The sequence below is a fragment of the Cherax quadricarinatus genome, chromosome 53 (genome assembly GCF_038502225.1).
Source record: "Cherax quadricarinatus isolate ZL_2023a chromosome 53, ASM3850222v1, whole genome shotgun sequence".
Classification (NCBI taxonomy): Eukaryota; Metazoa; Arthropoda; class Malacostraca; order Decapoda; family Parastacidae; genus Cherax; species Cherax quadricarinatus.
In genome coordinates, this window is record NC_091344.1 from 26166076 (window position 1) to 26189653 (window position 23578).

Here is a 23578-nt window from a genome sequence, read left to right on the forward strand (position 1 = left end):
CTGAGGTGTTCATGGGAATAGTAGTAGTAGTACACTGATGTGTTCATGGGTGGTACACTGAGGTGTTCATGAAGAGTAGTACACTTAGGTGTTCATGGGGAGTAGTAGTACACTGAGGTGTTCATTGTTAGTAGTATTACACTGAGGTGTTCATGGGGAGTAGTAGTGCACTGAGGTGTTTATGGGTAGTAGTAGTACACAGAGGTGTTCATGGGTAGTAGTAGTACACTGAGGTAGTTCATGGGGAGTAGTAGTACACTGAGGTGTTCATGGGGAGTAGTAGTACACTGAGGTGTTCATGGGGAGTAGTAACACATTTGCACACACATCTATATGTAAAAGTATACATAAGTACATGAATATATATATGCATACCCATGTATATGAACTTTTCTTGTATCATACATGACCGAAATACATTGTTTTCTGAATATTGTATTGTACTGTCCGTGGTTTGTTGAAATGTACAGAAAATGATCATACTAACACAGTAATTTCTGCATGGATTGTAACATGTGAAGTTCCTTATAGACCCCTGACTGTCTTCAAGCAGGCACTGGACAGCCACCTGAAATCAGTACCTGACCAGCCGGGCTGTGGTTCGTACGTTGGATTACGTGCGGCCAGCAGTAACAGTGTGGTTGATCAGGTCCTGATTCACCATGAGACCTGGTCACAGACCGGGCCGCGGGGCTTTGACCCCTAAAACCCTCTGCAGGTATACTCCAGGTGTCTTACAGAATGTTGTACCAGGCTTGTGCTTGTGAGAGTTCATCAAGTCAGCAGTCATTATGAGTGAAGTTTTGGTAGAAGCCAGCACATGTAGTGCAGTTAATGGTGGAATGGTAGTTAGGGAAGCCGTCGGTCAGGTTAGTCCTGTGCATTATGATAAGTGGTCCGTTGCTCACTGTCGTTAACGTAGGCTGAAAGAAATAACACTTTTAATGTTTTGTATTTAACATGACACAAGTTAACATGACACAAGTTAACATGACACAGTGAAAATGGACGACGAACTTTTCAGTTTTTGACTATAGTAAAGTTGTCAACATGTCTGCTAGTTTCTTTTTTTCAGTTTGTGGGTTAATTAGGAATTGTTGCAGTTATGCTATTACGACTTTAATTCATCAGATTAAAATGATGCAGACTCAGAGAAACAGTCTTCCACACACCTGGATGACAGTGAAGGGCGCTAATATTGCAGGTGCAGCATCCAGCTGGCAGTAAAGTCCCTCTACTCCTAGCGGACTGATGTTTATGACAGTGTTGCTAGGAGTGGCTGATTCTCCCACTGGTAGACGGTACAGATCAGTGGGACACCGCACGAATGATGGACCCGATAATCTCAAAGTTGTCTTGCATTTATTCTGTCCAAAGTAATGAGAGGTTGTGTCTATTGTGATCATACTAATACATCTTTACAAAGTTCAGCCTGTTGTCATAGGTCTGATTTTATATCGATTTATAGTACTAGAACGTCAAACTTACCTTCGAAATTGTGAAAAATAAAAACAATTATCAATCAGTTTTATTTAATATTTATTAATATAATATTTAATATATGAAATATAAGATTTATTTAATATAATATTTAATAAAATATTCATTAAATGCTTTCATTTGTTTTTCTTGGAGGTGTACACTCCCTCACCTTCTCCTTCCTGAAGCAGATGCCATAGTTGACCCCGGCCAGGTAGAAGCTGCCATAGTTGAAGCTCTGGATGGTTCCTGAGTTGCTTGTAAAATACTGCCCACACCCACCTGGTACTGTGGGGTGAGAGGGACGGTGATAGTAACACCACTGATACACCCACCTGGCACTGTGGGGTGAGAGGGACGGTGATAGTAACACCACTGATACACTCACCTGGTACTGTGGGGTGAGAGGGACGGTGATAGTAACACCACTGATACACCCACCTGGTACTGTGGGGTGAGAGGGACGGTGATAGTAACACCACTGATAAACTCACTTGGTACTGTGGGGTGAGAGGGACGGTGATAGTAACACCACTGATACACCCACCTGGCACTGTGGGGTGAGAGGGACGGTGATAGTAACACCACTGATACACTCACCTGGTACTGTGGGGTGAGAGGGACGGTGATAGTAACACCACTGATAAACTCACTTGGTACTGTGGGGTGAGAGGGACGGTGATAGTAACACCACTGATACACCCACCTGGCACTGTGGGGTGAGAGGGACGGTGATAGTAACACCACTGATACACCCACCTGGTACTGTGGGGTGAGAGGGACGGTGATAGTAACACCACTGATACTCTCACCTGGTACTGTGGGGTGAGAGGGACGGTGATAGTAACACCACTGATACTCTCACCTGGTACTGTGGGGTGAGAGGGACGGTGATAGTAACACCACTGATTCTCTCACCTGGTACTGTGGGGTGAGAGGGACGGTGATAGTAACACCACTGATACACCCACCTGGCACTGTGGGGTGAGAGGGACGGTGATAGTAACACCACTGATACACCCACCTGGTACTGTGGGGTGAGTGACGGTGATAGTAACACCACTGATACACCCACCTGGTACTGTGGGGTGAGTGACGGTGATAGTAACACCACTGATACACCCACCTGGTACTGTGGGGTGAGTGACGGTGATAGTAACACCACTGATATTCACAGTGGTAGTACTAAGTGTATCAGTGTCACCACTTTCCTGTCTGCTGCACCACCTTTGCTGGTGGTACAAAAGACAGGAAAACTTAAACGACACAATTAACTATGGACAACCGGGAAAACTGTCCATGAAATGAGAGCAAAGATTATGGAGCTCGCAGATGATATTGTAACGAAAACACAAGTGTTGTTTGTGGCACACAACTGAAAGTGAAGATTTGTCTAACTTATAGAAAACAATATTCAATATCATACAAAGTAAATTAAACAGTATTTATTATAGATGGCTGTAAAGCTCAGTAAATAATGTACGTAGAGGATTAAAAAATATAATTACCATACATATTTATAAATATACTGAACTGATCTGATAAACTTCTAGTAATCTATTCAATTAATTTACCACTCGATTTAAGAAAAAATTTTTATTCATTTTACTTAAATCGTTTGCAATACTGTTTTTATACTTGTATTGTGTATTACGGGAAAGACAACAGAGTCGGTGGAAATTCAAGCAGAGACTGTCTGCTGAGAAATTTCTTCTACAGTTCCTACATTAAAAACAGAAGGCTCTTTCCCGACCTTCTGTTCCTCTGTCCACTACCATCATGGAAACAGGGAAAATATACAATACCATATTGGAAAAATGGCATAAAATTTACTGGCTAGATATAACTATCTTGTAGGAGCGAGGAAGAACCAGTTGTGAGTATAGGGGAAGTGCGTGAGGCAGTGGGTAGAATGACTGGAGATAAAGCAGCTGGGATTGATGGGATAAAGATAAAAATGTTAAAAGCAGGCGGGAATATAGTTCTGGAGTGGTTGGTGTTATTTAATAAATGTATGGAAGAGGATCAGGTACCTGGGGATTGGCAGAGAGCATGCATAGTTCCTTTGTATAAAGGCAAAGGGGATAAAAGAGTGCAAAAAATATAGAGGAATAAAGTAGAATGACTTCGAGAGATTATAAATCTGCAGTGGAGGGAAGGCGGGAAAGAGGTCGGCCTAGGTAAGCCTGGAGGGAGGGGATAAAGGAGGTTTTGTGTGCGAGGGGCTTGGACTTCCAGCAAGCATGCATGAGCATGTTAGATAGGAGCGAATGGAGACAAGTGGTTTTCAGGACGTGACGTGCTGTTGGAGTGTGAGTAGGATAATATGTATGAAGAGATTCAGGGAAACTGGCAGGTCGGACTTGAATCCTGGAGATGGCAAGTACAGTGTCTGCACACTGAAGGACGGGTGTTAATGTTGCAGTTTTATAACTGTAGTGTAAGCGTGCCTCTGGCAAGACAGTGATGGAGTGAATGTTGGTGAAAGTTTTTCTTTTTCGGGTCGCCCTGCCTTGGTGGGAAACGGCTGTGTTAATAAAAAAAAGTCTGTTCAGTATACGTGGTAAAGTGTATGGTAGAGTCATTATTGGATTAAGAGTATGATAGAGAGTAGGACTGCAGATGAACAAGGAGGCTTTGAGACTCCTTGCAACCAAATAATATTAAAAAGTCGTTAGAGGACAGCAAGGGCTGACTGAGGTAAATGCTGTAACATATAAATATGAATGCCGTCAGGCCCAGCTGCTGATCAGCAAACGGAGAACGTTGACTTGGTGGGAAGAAACGAGGGACATAGATGGAGCCCCTGAGAGATATGGACAAGATGATTACCAATTTCGGTGGCAACGTCAAGAGGGTTTGCTATAGTGGCACTGGTAACCCGAAGAACAGGAACCGGGTCGGGAGAGCATTCACCAGTTTTCGTACTTTATTCCAGATTACACTATACAGGAAGCCGAAGTGACTGTAGAAACATAATCTCGCCAACAAGTGCGTTCTGCGTCACGGATGACAGGGCGAGCGACCGCTTTCTTCTGCTTAAAATCAGGAGCCTCTCTGTGGTTCTGTTGTACAGGTACCTGCCCCACGCATCGCGTTTCAAACGTACTGCCCCAGCACAAGCAGGAGACCACCAAGGCACGCACCTCTGAGAATGCCTGCCCGAGGTTTGGGGTATAGAATGTGAAGCTGCGGTTAAAACTGAGGTTGAGAAGAGGTGTAAAAGCTCATCAATGAAGGATGAAGAAAGATCCTCACTAAAAGTAGTTTGACGCGAGTAAAGGTCCCAATTCTCTTCGTCAAATTGTAAGCGTGAGCTATTAGGAGGTGGTGAGTACGAAGGGGAAGTAAGGATCATTGGGAAATGATCGCTGTCATGCAAGTCCAGGAGGATAGACCATGTGAAGTCGGGTACATTTGAGGAATAGCAAACCGAGAGATCGATGCAAGAGAGAGAATGAGTATGAGGATCAAAATGGGCGGGAGTATCCGTATACTCTAATTATACTCTAATTCTTGTTAACAACTTACATCAGACCTCAGTGCAATTGTAAGTGAGAGTCTTCAACCATTTTAATTGGTATTTTTATATTATTAGTTTATACCTAGTTGTACTTTAGCTCATTCTAGCTCAATACATAGACAACACCAAATTCATTATATTAGACCTTAATGCAAGAACAAGAGTGAGTCTGGTGCTATTTGTAATTTGTATTTTTGCTATTCTCAGGTGCTAAAGTGTAATAAGTTAACTATTTTGCCATTATATTTCTTAGCTCACTTATTTGATTACCACTTTATTTGTTCACCACAAATTATTTTAGTCCCTTTTATATTGTCTCCTTTATTTTAGCTTTAAAGAGCTACCTTAGCTCAATTTTTTTACATTTGTTAAAATAACTCAGGTGCTATTTTATAGCTTTAGAATATTTACTTTGTCTTATACTTAATTCTAACTATAGATTCACTATAAATCTTATGATAACAAGCATTGATCCTGATACCAACCTCTTATCTAATGACATAAATGAATCAAACAGTAATTGTAATTACTACACAGCAGAACAATCAAAGGCACTTCTCAGAGCCAACAACAACATAACTATCTTTAACTACAATATCAGATCTTTAAGCAAACATTACGATGACCTCACAGCATTACTAAATTCCCTGCATGCCACTATATCCCTCATTACTCTCACGGAAACCTGGCTAAAGCCTGATACTACAGATGTCTATGCCATTCCTGGTTACACAGCCATACACAACTGTAGGCCAGATCAACAAGGGGGTGGCACAGCTATATACTACTCAGACCAACTACAATGTATCACTAATACTTGCACAAGGGATGAACATGGGGAATATATAATAGCTAAATTCAAATCCAAATACCTACAAAAATCTCTCACAGTGATAAACATCTACAGAGTACCACAGTCAAACATTAGCCGTTTTAGTGACAACCTAGGAAGTATGATAACTGATGCACGCATGAACGAAGATCACTTACTACTCTCTGGTGACTTCAATATAAATCTCCTGCAAGACCAGGACCCACACGTTACTGAATTCACAAACACTATGAGTAACTGCATGTTGCTACCAACAGTAACAAAACCTACAAGAGTTACAGAGACTAGTGTTTCCCTACTAGACCACATCTGAACCAACACCATATCGCCTTTAAAATCAGGCATAATTACAGATAATACCACACACCACTACCCTACCTTTCTCATTACAAATCTTGGTAAATTACCCCAAGACACTACTAAAGTCACCTTCAGACTTCACAATGAGGCAGCTATTAATAACTTCACAGCAGCAGTGACAAACATTGACTGGCACACTGAGCTAGAAATCTATACAGATATTGACGAATGTATTAATAATTTTCTAAAAAAGACCCAACACCTCTATAATAAGCACTGCCCTAAAAAGACTAAACAGATGACAGCTAAGAGACTGAACAGTCCCTGGCTAACACCCAGCATCCTCAAATCCATAAATACAAAGCACTTATATGAAAAACAGTACAGAATGGGTCACATAACCAGAGACCAAACAAAACGTTACTCGTCAGTCCTAACCAGCCTGGTAAGAAGGGCTAAAAAATTGCATTATGAGAACAGATTATCCAACTTACGAGGTGATATAAAAAAGACCTGGAAAACCCTATCAGAAATTCTAGGAACAAAAAAGATATCACGTAATAGCAAAATTAAATTAACAAAACCAGATGAACCCCAACTCCCACCAACTGAAACAGCAAACAGACTCAATAATTTCTTTTCCACCATAGGATAAAACCTTGCCAATAAAATCCCAAACTCAGATACCCCACCCAATGACTACCTCACTGGCAACTACCCGAACTCACTGTTCCTAGCTCCGACTAACCCAACTGAAGTCTCCCTTATTATCAACTCACTATAAAACAAGACAGGAGATTTAAATACCTTACCACCATTTATATACAAAAAAGCGTCACAAGTATTATCACCAATCATTGCAACACTCTTTAACAAATCCATTGAATCCTCCACATTCCCTACAGTTCTCAAAATAGCAAGGGTCACCCCGATCCATGAAGGAGGAGACAAAACAGACTTGAATAACTGAAGGCCAATATCTAACTTACACCCGCTCTCTAAAATCTTCGAAAAATTAATTCAAAAGAGAATCTATTCCTACTTCATCTCCCAAAACATACTCAACTCCTGTCAGTTCGGGTTCAGGCCTAATAAAAATACTAATGATGCTATTATACACATGCTAGAACATATATACACTGCAATAGAGAAAAAAAGAAGTCCCACTGGGGATCTTCATAGACTTACGTAAAGTTTTGATACAGTTGACCATGACTTGCTCCACATAAAATTGTCACACTATGGTATTAGAGGGCACTCCCTCAACTACCTCAAGTCATACCTCAGCAACAGAAGCCAATATGTGTACGCAAATGGGGCAAACTCTTCCGCTCAGACAATTACAGTTGGTGTCCCACAGGGAAGTGTCCTTGGCCCTCTTCTCTTTCTCATATACATAAATGACCTACCAAATCCATCGCAAATACTCAAACCCACACTATTTGCAGATGACACTACATACGTCTTCTCTCACCCGAGCCCAGTCACGCTAGCCAATACTGTAAATACCGAATTACAAAAAATATCTACCTGGATGAGGACTAACAAACTTACTCTGAACATTGACAAAACCTACTTCATTCAGTTTGGTAACAGAGCTACAGATGTCCCTCTTAACATAATGATAAACGGATCACCTATCACAAAACTCACAGAGGGAAAATTCTTAGGAATCCACCTTGATAATAGACTCAAATTTCATACACATATACAGCAAATTTCCAAGAAAATTTCCAAGACCGTAGGCATACTATCGAAGATACGGTACTATGTTCCACAGTCAGCCCTCCTGGCCCTATATCACTCTCTTATTTACCCCTATCTCACCTATGGAATTTGTGCATGGGGCTCAACAACAATAAACCATCTCAGACCACTAATTACCCAACAAAAGGCTGCAGTCAGAATGATAACAAATTCTCACTACAGGCAGCACACTCCACCAATATTCAAAACTCTAAACCTACTCACCATACAAAACATCCATACTTATTACTGCACCTACTACATATATAGAACATTTAACTCGGATATAAACCCTCCCCTCAAACGTCTCCTTACCAACCTCAACAGAACACATGACCATAACATAAGGCACAGATCACTCTTTGATGTTCCTCGTGTCCATCTCACACTATGCAAAAATCAATGCACATAAAAGGCCCTAAAATCTGGAATTCATTACCTGTAAATATAAAAGAAACACTGTCTGTTTATAAATTCAAGTCTCTTCTCAAAAATCACTTACTCACCCACAACCAAATAAATACTGAATAATTTTATCTTATAAATTGTATCTCATAAATGTTTCTCATAATTGTACCTCAGAAATGCTTAACCTCAGACCCAATCAAACTTTGTTATTTTTTGATTACATTACCTAACAGAATACTCCATTCTACTGATTGCACAATAACACAGTAAATGATCATATGACCTGTCTTTGTAATACTCATTTGTGCTTAATTGTTATCTGTTTACAATAATGTTTTACCACTGAATATATCATTGCTTAGTTAATCTTAAGTTAATTTTAAGCCTGACCATAATGCTCTGCATACAAGGGGCTTTGGCATGTTGCACTTAACTGTATTCCTTTTTTACTTCTCTGTATCATGTTCAAATAAATAAATAAATAAATAAATAAATGAATAAATAAATAAATAAAACATGGAGGAGGAGAGAAGCGAGAAAAACCTCCAACTGAATGCCGCAGGAGTCACAGAGAGTCCCTCCCCCACACCGAGGAAGTGGTGTGCATTAAAATTCGCTCAGTGTTCTTGCATTGTATAACTTTAAAAAGCTCCTGTAAGGTAAAGCAGAGCCGTAATAAATGTCTATTATATGCTCATGAATCCATTGAAATTTAAATGGTATCTCCCCTTACAGTGTAGTAGGTTATCACATATTTCAATATTATAGTTATGTACAGTATTTTAAAACGGGAGAAAGATCCTGGCTAGTGAAGTGCAGCTTATAGAATAGTATTTAGAAAGTTCCATATTTGTAAATTTACCTGAATGGGAACACTCGATCATGGAGACCTTGATTTTAAATTTCCTGTTGTAGTTAGCTGTGGAGGTGGTAAATGTGAAGACAGTAGAGTGGTCGTGACCTCCGACGTCTAGGTAGACTGTGTGCAGAACACCAGTCGAGCTTGAGGATGCTAAGTATATTATCTTACTATAGATATGCATTAAACACATTAATATAGCAAAGGGAAAATTGATTAGCATTTCTCGCAAAAACGTTGTGTCTTTCTAAAGGTCACCACATTGAAAGTAGACACACAAACTCCACCACATTAATGATAAACACTTACACTCCACCACACTGATGATAAACACCCACACCCTCCATCACACTGATGATATACACCCACACACTCCATCACACTGATGATATGCACCCACACACTCCATCACACTGATGATATACACCCACACACTCCATCACACTGATGATAAACACCCACACACTCCATCACACTGATGATATACACCCACACACTCCATCACACTGATGATATACACCCACACACTCCATCACACTGATGATATACACCCACACACTCCATCACACTGATGATATACACCCACACACTCCATCACACTGATGATATACACCCACACACTCCATCACACTGATGATAAACACCCACACACTCCATCACACTGATGATATACACCCACACACTCCATCACACTGATGATATACACCCACACACTCCATCACACTGATGATATACACCCACACACTCCATCACACTGATGATATACACCCACACACTCCATCACACTAATGATAAACACACACTCACACACTCCATCACACTGATGATAGACACTCACACACACACTCCATCACACTAATGATACACACACACACACTCCATCACACTAATGATACACACACACACACTCCATCACACTGATGATAAACACTCACACACACACTCCATCACACTAATGATACACACACACACACTCCTTCACACTGATGATAAACACTCACACACACACTCCATCACACTAATGATACACACACACACACTCCATCACACTAATGATACACACACACACACTCCATCACACTAATGATACACACACACACACTCCATCACACTAATGATACACACACACACACTCCATCACACTAATGATACACACACACACACTCCATCACACTGATGATAAACACACACACATACACACACACACTCCATCACACTGATGATAGACACTCACACACACACTCCATCACACTGATGATAAACACTCACACACACACTCCATCACACTGATGATAGACACTCACACACACACTCCATCACACTAATGATACACACACACACACTCCATCACACTAATGATACACACACACACACTCCATCACACTGATGATAAACACTCACACACACACTCCATCACACTAATGATACACACACACACACTCCTTCACACTAATGATACACACACACACACTCCATCACACTAATGATACACACACACACACTCCATCACACTAATGATACACACACACACACTCCATCACACTAATGATACACACACACACACTCCATCACACTGATGATAAACACACACACACTCCATCACACTGATGATAAACACACACACACTCCATCACACTGATGATAAACACACACACACTCCATCACACTGATGATAAACACACACACACTCCATCACACTAATGATACACACACACACACTCCATCACACTGATGATAAACACACACACATACACACACACACTCCATCACACTCATGATACACACACACACACACACTCCATCACACTGATGATAGACACTCACACACACACTCCATCACACTAATGATACACACACACACACTCCATCACACTAATGATACACACACACACACACTCCATCACACTGATGATAAACACACACACATACACACACACACTCCATCACACTGATGATAGACACTCACACACACACTCCATCACACTAATGATAAACACACACACACACACACACACACTCCATCACACTGATGATAAACACACACACACACACTCCATCACACTGATGATAAACACTCACACACACACTCCATCACACTGATGATAAACACTCACACACACACTCCATCACACTAATGATACACACACACACACACACTCCATCGCACTAATGATACACACACACACACACACTCCATCACACTAATGATACACACACACACACACACTCCATCACACTGATGATAAACACTCACACACACACTCCATCGCACTAATGATACACACACACACACACACTCCATCGCACTAATGATACACACACACACACACACTCCATCACACTAATGATACACACACACACACACACTCCATCACACTGATGATAGACACTCACACACACACTCCATCACACTAATGATACACACACACACACACACTCCATCACACTAATGATAAACACTTACACACACACTCCATCACACTGATGAAAGACACTCACACACACACTCCATCACACTGATGATAGACACTCACACACACACTCCATCACACTGATGATAGACACTCACACACACACTCCATCACACTAATGATAAACACACACACACACACTCCATCACACTAATGATAAACACTCACACACACTCCATCACACTAATGATAAACACTCACACTCCATCACACTAATGATAAACACACACACACACACTCCATCACACTAATGATAAACACACACACACACACTCCATCACACTAATGATAAACACACACACACACTCCATCACACTAATGATAAACACACACACACACACTGTCACATTGTTGATAAACAGTCAGCCTCGTACTACATCACATTGATGATAAAAGCTTAACTAAAAAACTGGAAAACACATTTTAACCTATATTAGGAATAATAATGACCTGATACTAAATGACAGATAATTCAGATCACAGCCTAATCGAAGTTCAGATGTATATACACAGGGATATTGACCAGTAAAATGGAAAGATACATGCTAGGAAGATATCTTAAGTAACATGGATCCAAACCAGTGTCTTGAAATTTTCTATTCTTTGACACCTGGAGTATTCTCAAGGCACATTGACCTCAGGAAAAAAAGGAGAAGTTAACTGGAAAGAGACGCTCCCTCAACATGCAAAGGCGAAGAATCAATGAGTTTCTCCAGGTGGCGAGACTATCTTGTGGAAGGAAACCCTGACTAGGCAAGTAAAAAATATTGAACTTTAGTTAAATGAATCTTACAGGATCCAGGAGAGACAGAAGGAGCTGAAGTTAATGAATTAAAAAAAAATTAAAATATTTAATTTTCATGTACCAAAAACAAGGCATAAACCACATGGTGTATCAGGCCCTTGTTCAAACAAAATGGAACTTATACGAATGATGATAAGGAAATGAGTGACATGCTGAAATCTCAGATTGACTGTGTTTAGTGTACCGTTCATCAAGCTAGAGATCGACAGACTAAATGAATTTTTCATGAGCGAGACTCAAATCCTTGTTAATGTATGCCAAATTTCTGACATAACCGTAACTCCAGTGGACTTAGAAAAAAAATTGACACGATGGCCATGTACTCTGCCCCAGATTCAGATTGGTGGAACTCCGTTCTCGACAAGAACTCTCAGAAACCCTTATCGGGTGCCATAATTATGCTATGGAGAGGTATCCTATGACATGGATGCAATAGAGGACAAAAAAGTGCAGATGTTGACTCACGAAATCGTAATGACACGATTGAAAACAAACCATACAACGGGCGGGATTGAACCCGCGGTCAGAGAGTCTCAAAACTCCAGACCGCCGCGTTAGCCATTTGTGGTCACAGTGGTGCCTATGCTAACCTTCCTATGGTGTAGAAATATACCTAGTTGGACGAATCTTATTGTGGCTAGCTGGTCCAGTGGCTAACGCGACGGTCTGGAGTTTTGAGACTCTCTGACCGCGGGTTCAATCCCGCCCGTGGTATGGTTTAAGTGCAGATGTTGTATACACAGATTTTTTCAAATGCCTTCGACAAGTGCGATCATGGTATAATAGCGCCCAAAATGATTGATAAAGGAATAACTGGAAAAGTGGTCAGATGGATCTTCAACTTCTAAGCAACAGAACACAGAGAGTTATGGTAAACAGAGATAAATCGGAGGCGGTTACAGTGAGAAGCTCTGTTCCACTAGGTACAGTACTCATCTTTTGTATATAGTTCTTCTGTCTTCTATTTATGTCCTAGAATCTGTACTGATAAAGCCACTGGATGGCGAAACGTCTACAATAAAGATAACCAGATGTTGCACATGTGTCTTAACCTTCACAGTACTCGACGTCATCTTTTTTTTCGTCCTCATATCTCATATAGATGTTAAACATAGCACTGTCTTCCCTTGCAGACGATACTACAGTAGAATATGCATGAGAGTATCGTCCAATGAGGTCATGGAAAATCTCTGAACGGATATAAACTAAGTTTCCAATGGGCCGTGAAAAACAATATGATGTTCAATGAGAAAAAATATCAATTACTCAGTTAGAGAAGACTTCAGGAAATAATAGCGGGCACAAATTCAAAGCACAAATTAGAGCCAAAAATTAATGCGAAGAACTTGGTAGTGATAATATTAGATCTCACCTTGAAGGATCACAGCAGTGTCTTTATCACATCTTCGAGGAAAATAATAGAATAAATAACAGGAACCTTGAAAACAAGGGATGCCAAGCCAGTGATGATTCCCTTTAAGTCACTTGTTCTCTCCAGGCTGGAATATTGCTGTACAATAATAGCCCCGTCCAAGGCAGGTGAAATTAAAGATTTAGGGATTGTGCAGAAACTCTTCACTGCACATTTTAATTTAATCAGGCACCTTAATTACTGGGAACGTGTGAAGTCCCTATAGTTGTGCTTCCTGGAAAGAGTGGCGAGAAAGATGCATCGTAATCTATATCTGGAAAATACTAGAGGTACTGGTCCCAAATCTGCATTGGAAATCATTCCCTACAAATGCAAAATACTCTGCAGATGCTGCAACATCCCCAATCAAAAGCAGGGATGCCATGAGGACGCTAAGAGAAAATACAGTAAGACTATTCAACAGCCTCCCATCATAAGTGGGACTACTAAAAGATCTCCTGGCTGCCTTCAAGAGGGAACCGGATAGATGCCTAACGTCAGTGTTCGATCACCCGGGCTGTGGATCGTACGTTGTAATGCGTGCGTTGAGTATTTAATAATAATAATAATAATAATAATAATAAATCTTTATTTCTACAAGTACATTTACAAGGTATACAGACCATAGCTGACATCAATGACATACTACTATATAGGAAGCCTCTTGTTATGAAGAGCATTTCCCGCAAATTAGGTCAGTTTTGTCCCAGGATGCGACCCACACCAGTCGACTAACACCCAGGTACCCATTTTACTGATGGGTGAACGTGGACAACCGGTGTCAGGAAACACGCCCAATGTTTCTACTCTTGCCAGAAATCGAACCCGGAGGCTGCCATAGTGAAGAGCTCTGTTCCACAAGGCACAGTACTCGCCCCCATCTTATTCCTTATCCTCATATCAGACAAACAGAGATATACACCACAGCACCGTATCATCCTTTGCGGATGATACTAGGATCTGCATGAGGCTGTCATCTGCTGAGGACGCGGTTAACCTCCAAGAAGATATAAACAAAGTTTTCCAGTGGGCAACGGTAAACAATATGATGTTCAATGAGGACAAATTCCAACTACTCCGTTATGGAAAACTGGAGGAGATAATAACTAGAACAGAGTATACTACTGACTCCGGCCATACAATAGAGCGGAAAAATAATGTAAGGGACCTGGGAGTAGTAATGTCTGAGGATCTCACTTTCAAGGATCACAACAGTGCCACGATCGCACGTGCAAAGAAAATGATAGGATGGATAATGAGAACTTTCAAAACGAGAGATGCCAAGCCCATGATGATCCTTTTCAAATCACTTGTTCTCTCTAGGCTGGAATACTGCTGTACATTAACATCTCCATACAAAGCAGGTGAAATCGCAGATCTAGAGAGTGTACAGAGATCCTTTACTGCACGTATAAGTTCTGTCAAGCACCTTAACTACTGGGAACACTTGGAAGCACTTGACTTGTACTCGTTGGAAAGCAGGAGGGAGAGATATATCATAATCTACACTTGGAAAATCTTGGAAGGAATGGTCCCAAATCTGCACACAGAAATCACTCCCTACGAAAGTAAAAGACTGGGCAGGCGATGCAAAATGCCGCCAATAAAAAGTAGGGGCGCCATTGGTACACTAAGAGAAAACACCATAAGTGTCCGGGGCCCAAAACTGTTCAACAGCCTCCCATCAAGCATTAGGGGAATTGCCAATAAACCCCTGGCTGCCTTCAAGAGAGAGCTGGACAGATACCTAAAGTCAGTGCCGGATCAGCCGGGCTGTGGCTCGTACGTCGGACTGCGTGCGGTCAGCAGTAACAGCCTAGTTGATCAGGCCCTGATCCATCGGGAGGCCTGGTCGTGGACCGGGCCGCGGGGGCGTTGATCCCCGGAATAACCTCCAGGTAATCTCCAGGTAACCTCCAGGAGACCATGTGACGTGAGATATTTTGTCACCAGGCCACGGGCCACTGTTTGAGGCGTGCTGGGGGCATTGACCACCAAGGAAAACCTCTAGGTATACTCCAGGTAGGTAGACCCAATAACAGAGTTAAATAATATTGAGTATGACAATAATGAGCCAGAAAACAGAGCCACATAACTCTAAGTTTTACACCTCAGAATAAACAAGAGAGTATGAGTGTATACGACCTGCTGGTGTGAGCGTCTGACCCACAGCCAGGTGGTACAACACAGCATCAACTAAGCTGGGGGCCAGTTCTCACACTATTGTTTGACAGAACTGGATAATTACTATAGAAGTTGGGCTACAGAACTGCTCTGTTCTGATCCAACAGTTGGCTGGTGGAGAAGGTATGATATTAACCACGGATAAATTGTAACGTACTTGGCGCACTATAAAATAAGAGCACTCCTCCACACACTCCATTACGTTAATAATCACTCACCCACACACTCCAACATGCTGATGATAAACAATCACCCACACACTCCAACATGCTGATGATAAACAATCACCCACACGCTCCAACATGCTGATGATAAACAATCACCCACACGCTCCAACATGCTGATGATAAACAATCACCCACACACTCCAACATGCTGATGATAAACAATCACCCACACACTCCAACATGCTGATGATAAACAATCACCCACACACTCCAACATGCTGATGATAAACAATCACCCACACACTCCAACATGCTGATGATAAACAATCACCCACACACTCCAACATGCTGATGATAAACAATCACCCACACACTCCAACATGCTGATGATAAACAATCACCCACACACTCCAACATGCTGATGATAAACAATCACCCACACACTCCACCACACTGATTATAAACAGTCACCCACACACTCACCTACACTGATGATATACACTCACCCACATACTCCACAACACTGTTGATAAACACCCAAACAGTCACCCACACAGTCACCCACACAGTCACCCACACAGTCACCCACACAGTCACCCACACAGTCACCCACACAGTCACCCACACAGTCACCCACACAGTCACCCACACAGTCACCCACACAGTCACCCACACACTCCACCACACTGGTAATGCCTCATATACCATAAAATTCAGTTGCTTCACCATGTTCACCCCACTCTCCTCCATCACTTGTATTCCACCAACTACTCTCTCTCTCCCATTACCTACCAATATCATCATTTCCTCAGCCTTAAGATACCAGGTCTTACGTATTTAGTATTATAAATATAATAATCAGGTACTTTTGTAAACAGTGTTTAGTTACAGTGCCAGTGTGACGGTGCAGCACCACACAGGAAGGTGAACTTCTTCTCTCCCTTCACTGTGAACTGATCTTCCTTACACAGTCCTGTGGAAATAGAGGAACATGAGAACAGTGCAGCATAGTTACTACCATACACAGCTACCACTACCACAACACCCACACTACTTCCAATACCAATATTATCTTACTACTATAACTACCACCACAACCCTACTACTACTACTACTACTTGTCACATCGACACAGCCGGCTCTACGACCTACCCACTACCAGTATCACCCCCACCTCACTACTACCAGTATCACCACCATCTCACTACTACTACAAGTATCACCACCATCTCATTAGTACTACCAGTATCACTACCATCTCACTACTACCAGTATCACCACCACCTCACTACTACTACCAGTATCACCACCATCTCACTACTACCAGTATCACCACCACCTCACAACTACCAGTATCACCACCATCTCTCTACTACCAGTATCACCCCACCACCATCACCTCACTACTACCAGCATCACCACCATCTCACTACTACCAGTATCGCCACCACCTCACTACTACTACCAGTATCACCACAATCTCACTATTACCAGTATCACCACCACCTCACTACTACTACCAGTATCACCACCACCTCACTACTACTACCAGTATCACCACCATCTCACTACTACCAGTATCACCACCACCTCACAACTACCAGTATCACCATCATCTCTCTACATCCAGTATCACCCCACCACCACCACCTCACTACTACCAGTATCGCCACCATCTCACTACTACCAGTATCACCACCACCTCACTACTACTACCAGTATCACCACCATCTCACTACTACCAGTATCACCACCACCTCACTACTACCAGTATCGCCACCACCTCACTACTACTACCAGTATCACCACAATCTCACTACTATCAGCATCACCACCACCTAACTACTACCAGTATCACCACCACCTCACTACTACTACCAGTATCACCACCATCTCACTACTACCAGTATCACCACCATCTCACTACTACTACCAGTATCACCACCATCTCACTACTACCATTATCACCACCACCTCACTACTACCAGTATCACCACCATCTCACTACTACCAATATCACCACCATCTCACTACTACCAGTATCACCACCTTCTCACTACTACCAAACTCACCACCATCTCACCACCACCTCACTACTACCAGTATCACCACCATCTCACTACTACCAATATCACCACCATCTCACTACTACCATTATCACCACCATCTCACTACTACCAGTATCACCACCATCTCACTACTACCAATATCACCACCATCTCACTACTACCAGTATCACCACCATCTCACTACTACCAGTATCACCACCATCTCACTACTACCAATATCACCACCACCTCACTACTACCAGTATCACCACCATCTCACTACTACCAATATCACCACCATCTCACTACTACCAGTATCACCACCATCTCACTACTACCAGTATCACCACCATCTCACTACTACCAATGCACAAGGCTTATTCCTCTAAGAAAAAGGAGGAGTAGATGTAAAATAGAAAGAGACATCACTAAAAGAGGTCACCATCTCACTACTACCAGTATCACCACCATCTCACTACTACCAGTATCACCACCATCTCAGTTACTACAACAGACATAGCCCCACTACCACAGCAAAGAATAGCACTCATACTTTGAAAGGGTCCTAAGAAGCAAGATCACCACCCATCTAGAAACCCACCAGGTCGCTCCTGTCTGTCTCAACTACTGGATCACTACGACAAGGTCCTAAATGCACTCACTACTACCAGTATCACCACTACATCTCACTACTACCATCCGACATAGACAAGGATGTCAGCCACAGCACCGTGTCTTCCTTTGCAGATGACACCCGAATCTGCATGACATATCACCACCATCTCACTACTACCAGTCACTTGTTCTATCTAGGCTGGAATATTGCTGCACTCTAACAGCACCTTTCAAGGCAGGTGAAATTGCCGACCTAGAAAATGTACAGAGAACTTTCACGGCGCGCATAACGGAGATAAAACACCTCAATTACTGGGAGCGCTTGAGGTTTCTAAACCTGTATTCCCTGGAACGCAGGAGGGAGAGATACATGATTATATACACCTGGAAAATCCTAGAGGGACTAGTACCGAACTTGCACACGAAAATCACTCACTACGAAAGCAAAAGACTTGGCAGACGATGCACCATCCCCCCAATGAAAAGCAGGGGTGTCACTACCATACACCCACCATCTCACTACTACCAGTATCACCACCATCTCACTACTACCAATATCACCACCACCATCTCACTACTACCAATATCACCACCACCTCACTACTACCAGTATCACCACCACCTCACTACTACCAATATCACCACCATCTCACTACTACTACCAGTATCACCACCATCTCACTACTACCAATATCACCACCTCTTCATTAATAAGTCACTCTGACTTTCTTGTGTTATCCCAGGTTCTCTCCACATATACTGCTATGTATGATAATCTATGTAACTGTGTTTGTAATGAATGGTTTGTTAAACCGACAAGTTGAAGATTGAGACACTTATGCAGCATATGGGAATATTTATTCAGGAAACGTTTCGCCACACAGTGGCTTCATCAGTCCAATACAAAGAGGAAGGCGTAAGGAGAGGAGGAGTATGAGGTAATCAGTCCCTCAGCCTGGAGTCGATGTGTTCAGTCCATCAATCTTGTAGAATGTACAGCATAGGGCCGTAGACGTGGCTTATATACTGTTGTGAGGTGAGGTGAAGCAGGCGGAGGCGGGGTCATAGTGGTACCATCCACTAGTCGAAGTAGTGAGGTGAGGTGAAGCAGGCGGAGGCTGGGTCATAGTGGTACCATCCACTAATCGAAGTAGGTCTTTGTCCAAAGGTTGAACAAGCGTTGAAGAATTCTTTGTAAGAAGATCCCATGATGCTGCAGTGTCTGACAGTGTCTCAATCTTCAACTTGTCGGTTTTCCAAACCATTCATCACAACTGTCAGACACTGCAGCATCATGGGATCTTGTTACAAAGAATTCTTCAACACTTGTTCAACCTTTGGACGAAGACCTACTTCGACTAGTGGATGGTACCACTATGACCCAGCCTCCGCCTGCTTCACCTCACCTCACTACAGTATATAAGCCACGTCCACGGCCCTATGCTGTACATTCTACAAGATTGAGGGACTGAACACATCGACTCCAGGCTCAGGGACTGATTACCTCATACTCCTCCTCTCCTTACGCCTTCCTCTTTGTATTGGACTGATGAAGCCACTGTGTGGCGAAACGTTTCCTGAATAAAGATTCCCATATGCTGCATATGTGTCTCAATCTTCAACTGTGTTTGTGTATACCTGAATTAACTTACCACCACGACTAAGCCACAATTTCCAGTAATACCATAACCACTCAAGTACTTTAATGACTACTACTACTACTACTATTACTACTACTACTACTACTATTACTACTACTACTACTACTATTACTACTACTACTACTACTACTACTACTACTACTACTACTACTGCTACTACTGCTACTACTAATACTATTGCTACTACTAATACTATTGCTACTATTACTATTAATACTACTACTACTACTACTACTACTATTGCAACTACTACTACTACTACTACTACTACTACTACTATTGCAATTACTACTACTACTACTACCACTATACCCACTACTACTACTACTACTACTGCTACTACTACTACTACTACTACTATTGCAACTACTACTACTACTACTACTACCACTACCACTACTACTACTACTACTACCACTACTTCTACTACTACTACTACTACTACCACTACTACTACTACTACTGCTACTACTACTGCTACTACTACTACTACTACTACTACTACCACTACCACTACTACTACTACTACTACTGCTACTACTATTGCAACTACTACTACTACTACTACTACTACCACTACTACTACTACCACTACTTCTACTACTACTACCACTACTACTACTACTACCACTACTACCACTACTTCTACTACTACTACTACTGCTACTACTATTGCAACTACTACTACTACTACTACTACTACCACCACTACTACTACTACTACTACTACTACCACTTCTACTACTACCACTACTACTACTACTACTACTACTACTACCACTACTACTACTACTACTACTACTACCACTACTTCTACTACTACTACTACTACTACTACCACTACTACTACCACTACTTCTACTACTACTACTACTACTACTACCACTACTACTACTACCACTACTTCTACTACTACTACTACCACTACTACTACTACCACTACTTCTGCTACTACTACTCCCTATTATCACCACCATTCCACTGCCACCAATATTTCACCAACTTCATTACTATTAAGTTACGTAAGTAATGAGCACACACAGCGGGTGAAGACGAGCAACATGAAGTTAGAAGGTAATTATCTACAAGAAACTTCAACGGTTGTACATCAGATAGTTTTACCAGACAGATAAGATAAGATAAGATTTCGTTCGGATTTTTAACCCCGGGGGGTTAGCCACCCAGGATAAAGCAAGAAAGTCAGTGAGTCATCGAGGACTGTCTAACTTATTTCCATTGTGGTCCTTAATCTTGTCCCCCAGGATGCAACCCACACCATTCCACTAACACCCAGATACCTATTTGCTGCTAGGTGAACAGGACAACAGGTGTAAGGAAACGTGTTGAAATGTTTCCACCCGTCGACACGTTTCCTTACACCTGCTGTCCTGTTCACCTAGCAGCAAATAGGTACCAGGGAGTTAGTCGACTGGTGTGGGTCGCATCCTGGGGGACAAGATTAAGGACCCCAATGGAAATAAGTTAGACAGTCCTCGATGACTCACTGACTTTCTTGGGTTATCCAAGAGTGTGGCGTCTAACATATTCCCTAATATTACCAGCAACTGTCTCAAGATAGCGAGAAAATCTCCTGTCTATATCAGAGACTTAGTGATTCACAAACTGAAAACCAGTTCACTAGTTAATGAACGTCGTACCGTGTGGGGAACGTGACGAGAAGTATGTTAGGCCGTGAAGACCTGTGGGGAACGTGACGAGAAGTATGTTAGGCCGTGAAGACCTGTGGGGAACGTGACGAGAAGTATGTTAGGCCGTGAAGACCTGTGGGGAACGTGACGAGAAGTATGTTAGGCCGTGAAGACCTGTGGGGAACGTGACGAGAAGTATGTTAGGCCGTGAAGACCTGTGGGAAGCGTGACGAGAAGAATGTTAGGTCGTGAAGACCTGTGGGGAACGTGACGAGAAGTATGTTAGGCCGTGAAGACCTGTGGGGAACGTGACGAGAAGTATGTTAGGCCGTGAAGACCTGTGGGAAGCGTGACGAGAAGAATGTTAGGTCGTGAAGACCTGTGGGGAACGTGACGAGAAGTATGTTAGGCCGTGAAGACCTGTGGGGAACGTGACGAGAAGTATGTTAGGCCGTGAAGACCTGTGGGGAGCGTGACGAGAAGAATGTTAGGTCGTGAAGACCTGTGGGGAACGTGACGAGAAGTATGTTAGGCCGTGAAGACCTGTGGGGAACGTGACGAGAAGTATGTTAGGCCGTGAAGACCTGTGGGGAGCGTGACGAGAAGAATGTTAGGTCGTGAAGACCTGTGGGGAACGTGACGAGAAGAATGTTAGGTCGTGAAGACCTGTGGGGAACGTGACGAGAAGTATGTTAGGCCGTGAAGACCTGTGGGAAGCGTGACGAGAAGAATGTTAGGTCGTGAAGACCTGTGGGGAACGTGACGAGAAGTATGTTAGGCCGTGAAGACCTGTGGGGAACGTGACGAGAAGTATGTTAGGCCGTGAAGACCTGTGGGGAACGTGACGAGAAGTATGTTAGTCCGTGAAGACCTGTGGGGAACGTGACGAGAAGTATGTTAGGCCGTGAAGATCAGTGAGGAACGTGACGAGAAGTATGTTAGGTCGTGAAGACCTGTGGGGAACGTGACGAGAAGTATGTTAGGTCGTGAAGACCTGTGAGGAACGTGACGAGAAGTATGTTAGGTCGTGAAGACCTGTGAGGAACGTGACGAGAAGTATGTTAGGCCGTGAAGATCAGTGAGGAACGTGACGAGAAGTATGTTAGGTCGTGAAGACCTGTGGGGAACGTGACGAGAAGTATGTTAGGTCGTGAAGACCTGTGGGGAACGTGACGAGAAGTATGTTAGGTCGTGAAGACCTGTGGGGAACGTGGCGAGAAGTATGTTAGGTCGTGAAGACCTGTGAGGAACGTGACGAGAAGTATGTTAGGCCGTGAAGACCTGTGGAGAATGTGACGAGAAGTATGTTAGGCCGTGAAGACCTGTGGGGAACGTGACGAGAAGTATGTTAGGCCGTGAAGACCTGTGGGGAACGTGACGAGAAATATGTTAGGTCGTGAAGATCAGTGAGGAACGTGAC

General features: G+C 42.6%; 1 protein-coding gene across 1 annotated transcript in view; it reads right to left on the bottom strand.

Annotated features, from left to right (window-relative positions):
• Positions 1–328: 328 nt before the first annotated feature.
• LOC128692440 (uncharacterized) overlaps positions 329–23578 on the bottom strand; it is a 110526-nt gene continuing 87276 nt past the window's right edge. Inside the window, exons 6-10 of the mRNA XM_053781626.2 lie at positions 17075–17158; positions 9151–9267; positions 1652–1767; positions 1173–1367; positions 329–923 (exon numbers count right to left, since the gene is read on the bottom strand). Of these exons, the coding sequence (XP_053637601.2) occupies positions 780–923; positions 1173–1367; positions 1652–1767; positions 9151–9267; positions 17075–17158 (656 nt within the window). The 3' untranslated portion in view covers positions 329–779. The remainder of the gene's footprint in view (positions 924–1172; positions 1368–1651; positions 1768–9150; positions 9268–17074; positions 17159–23578) is intronic.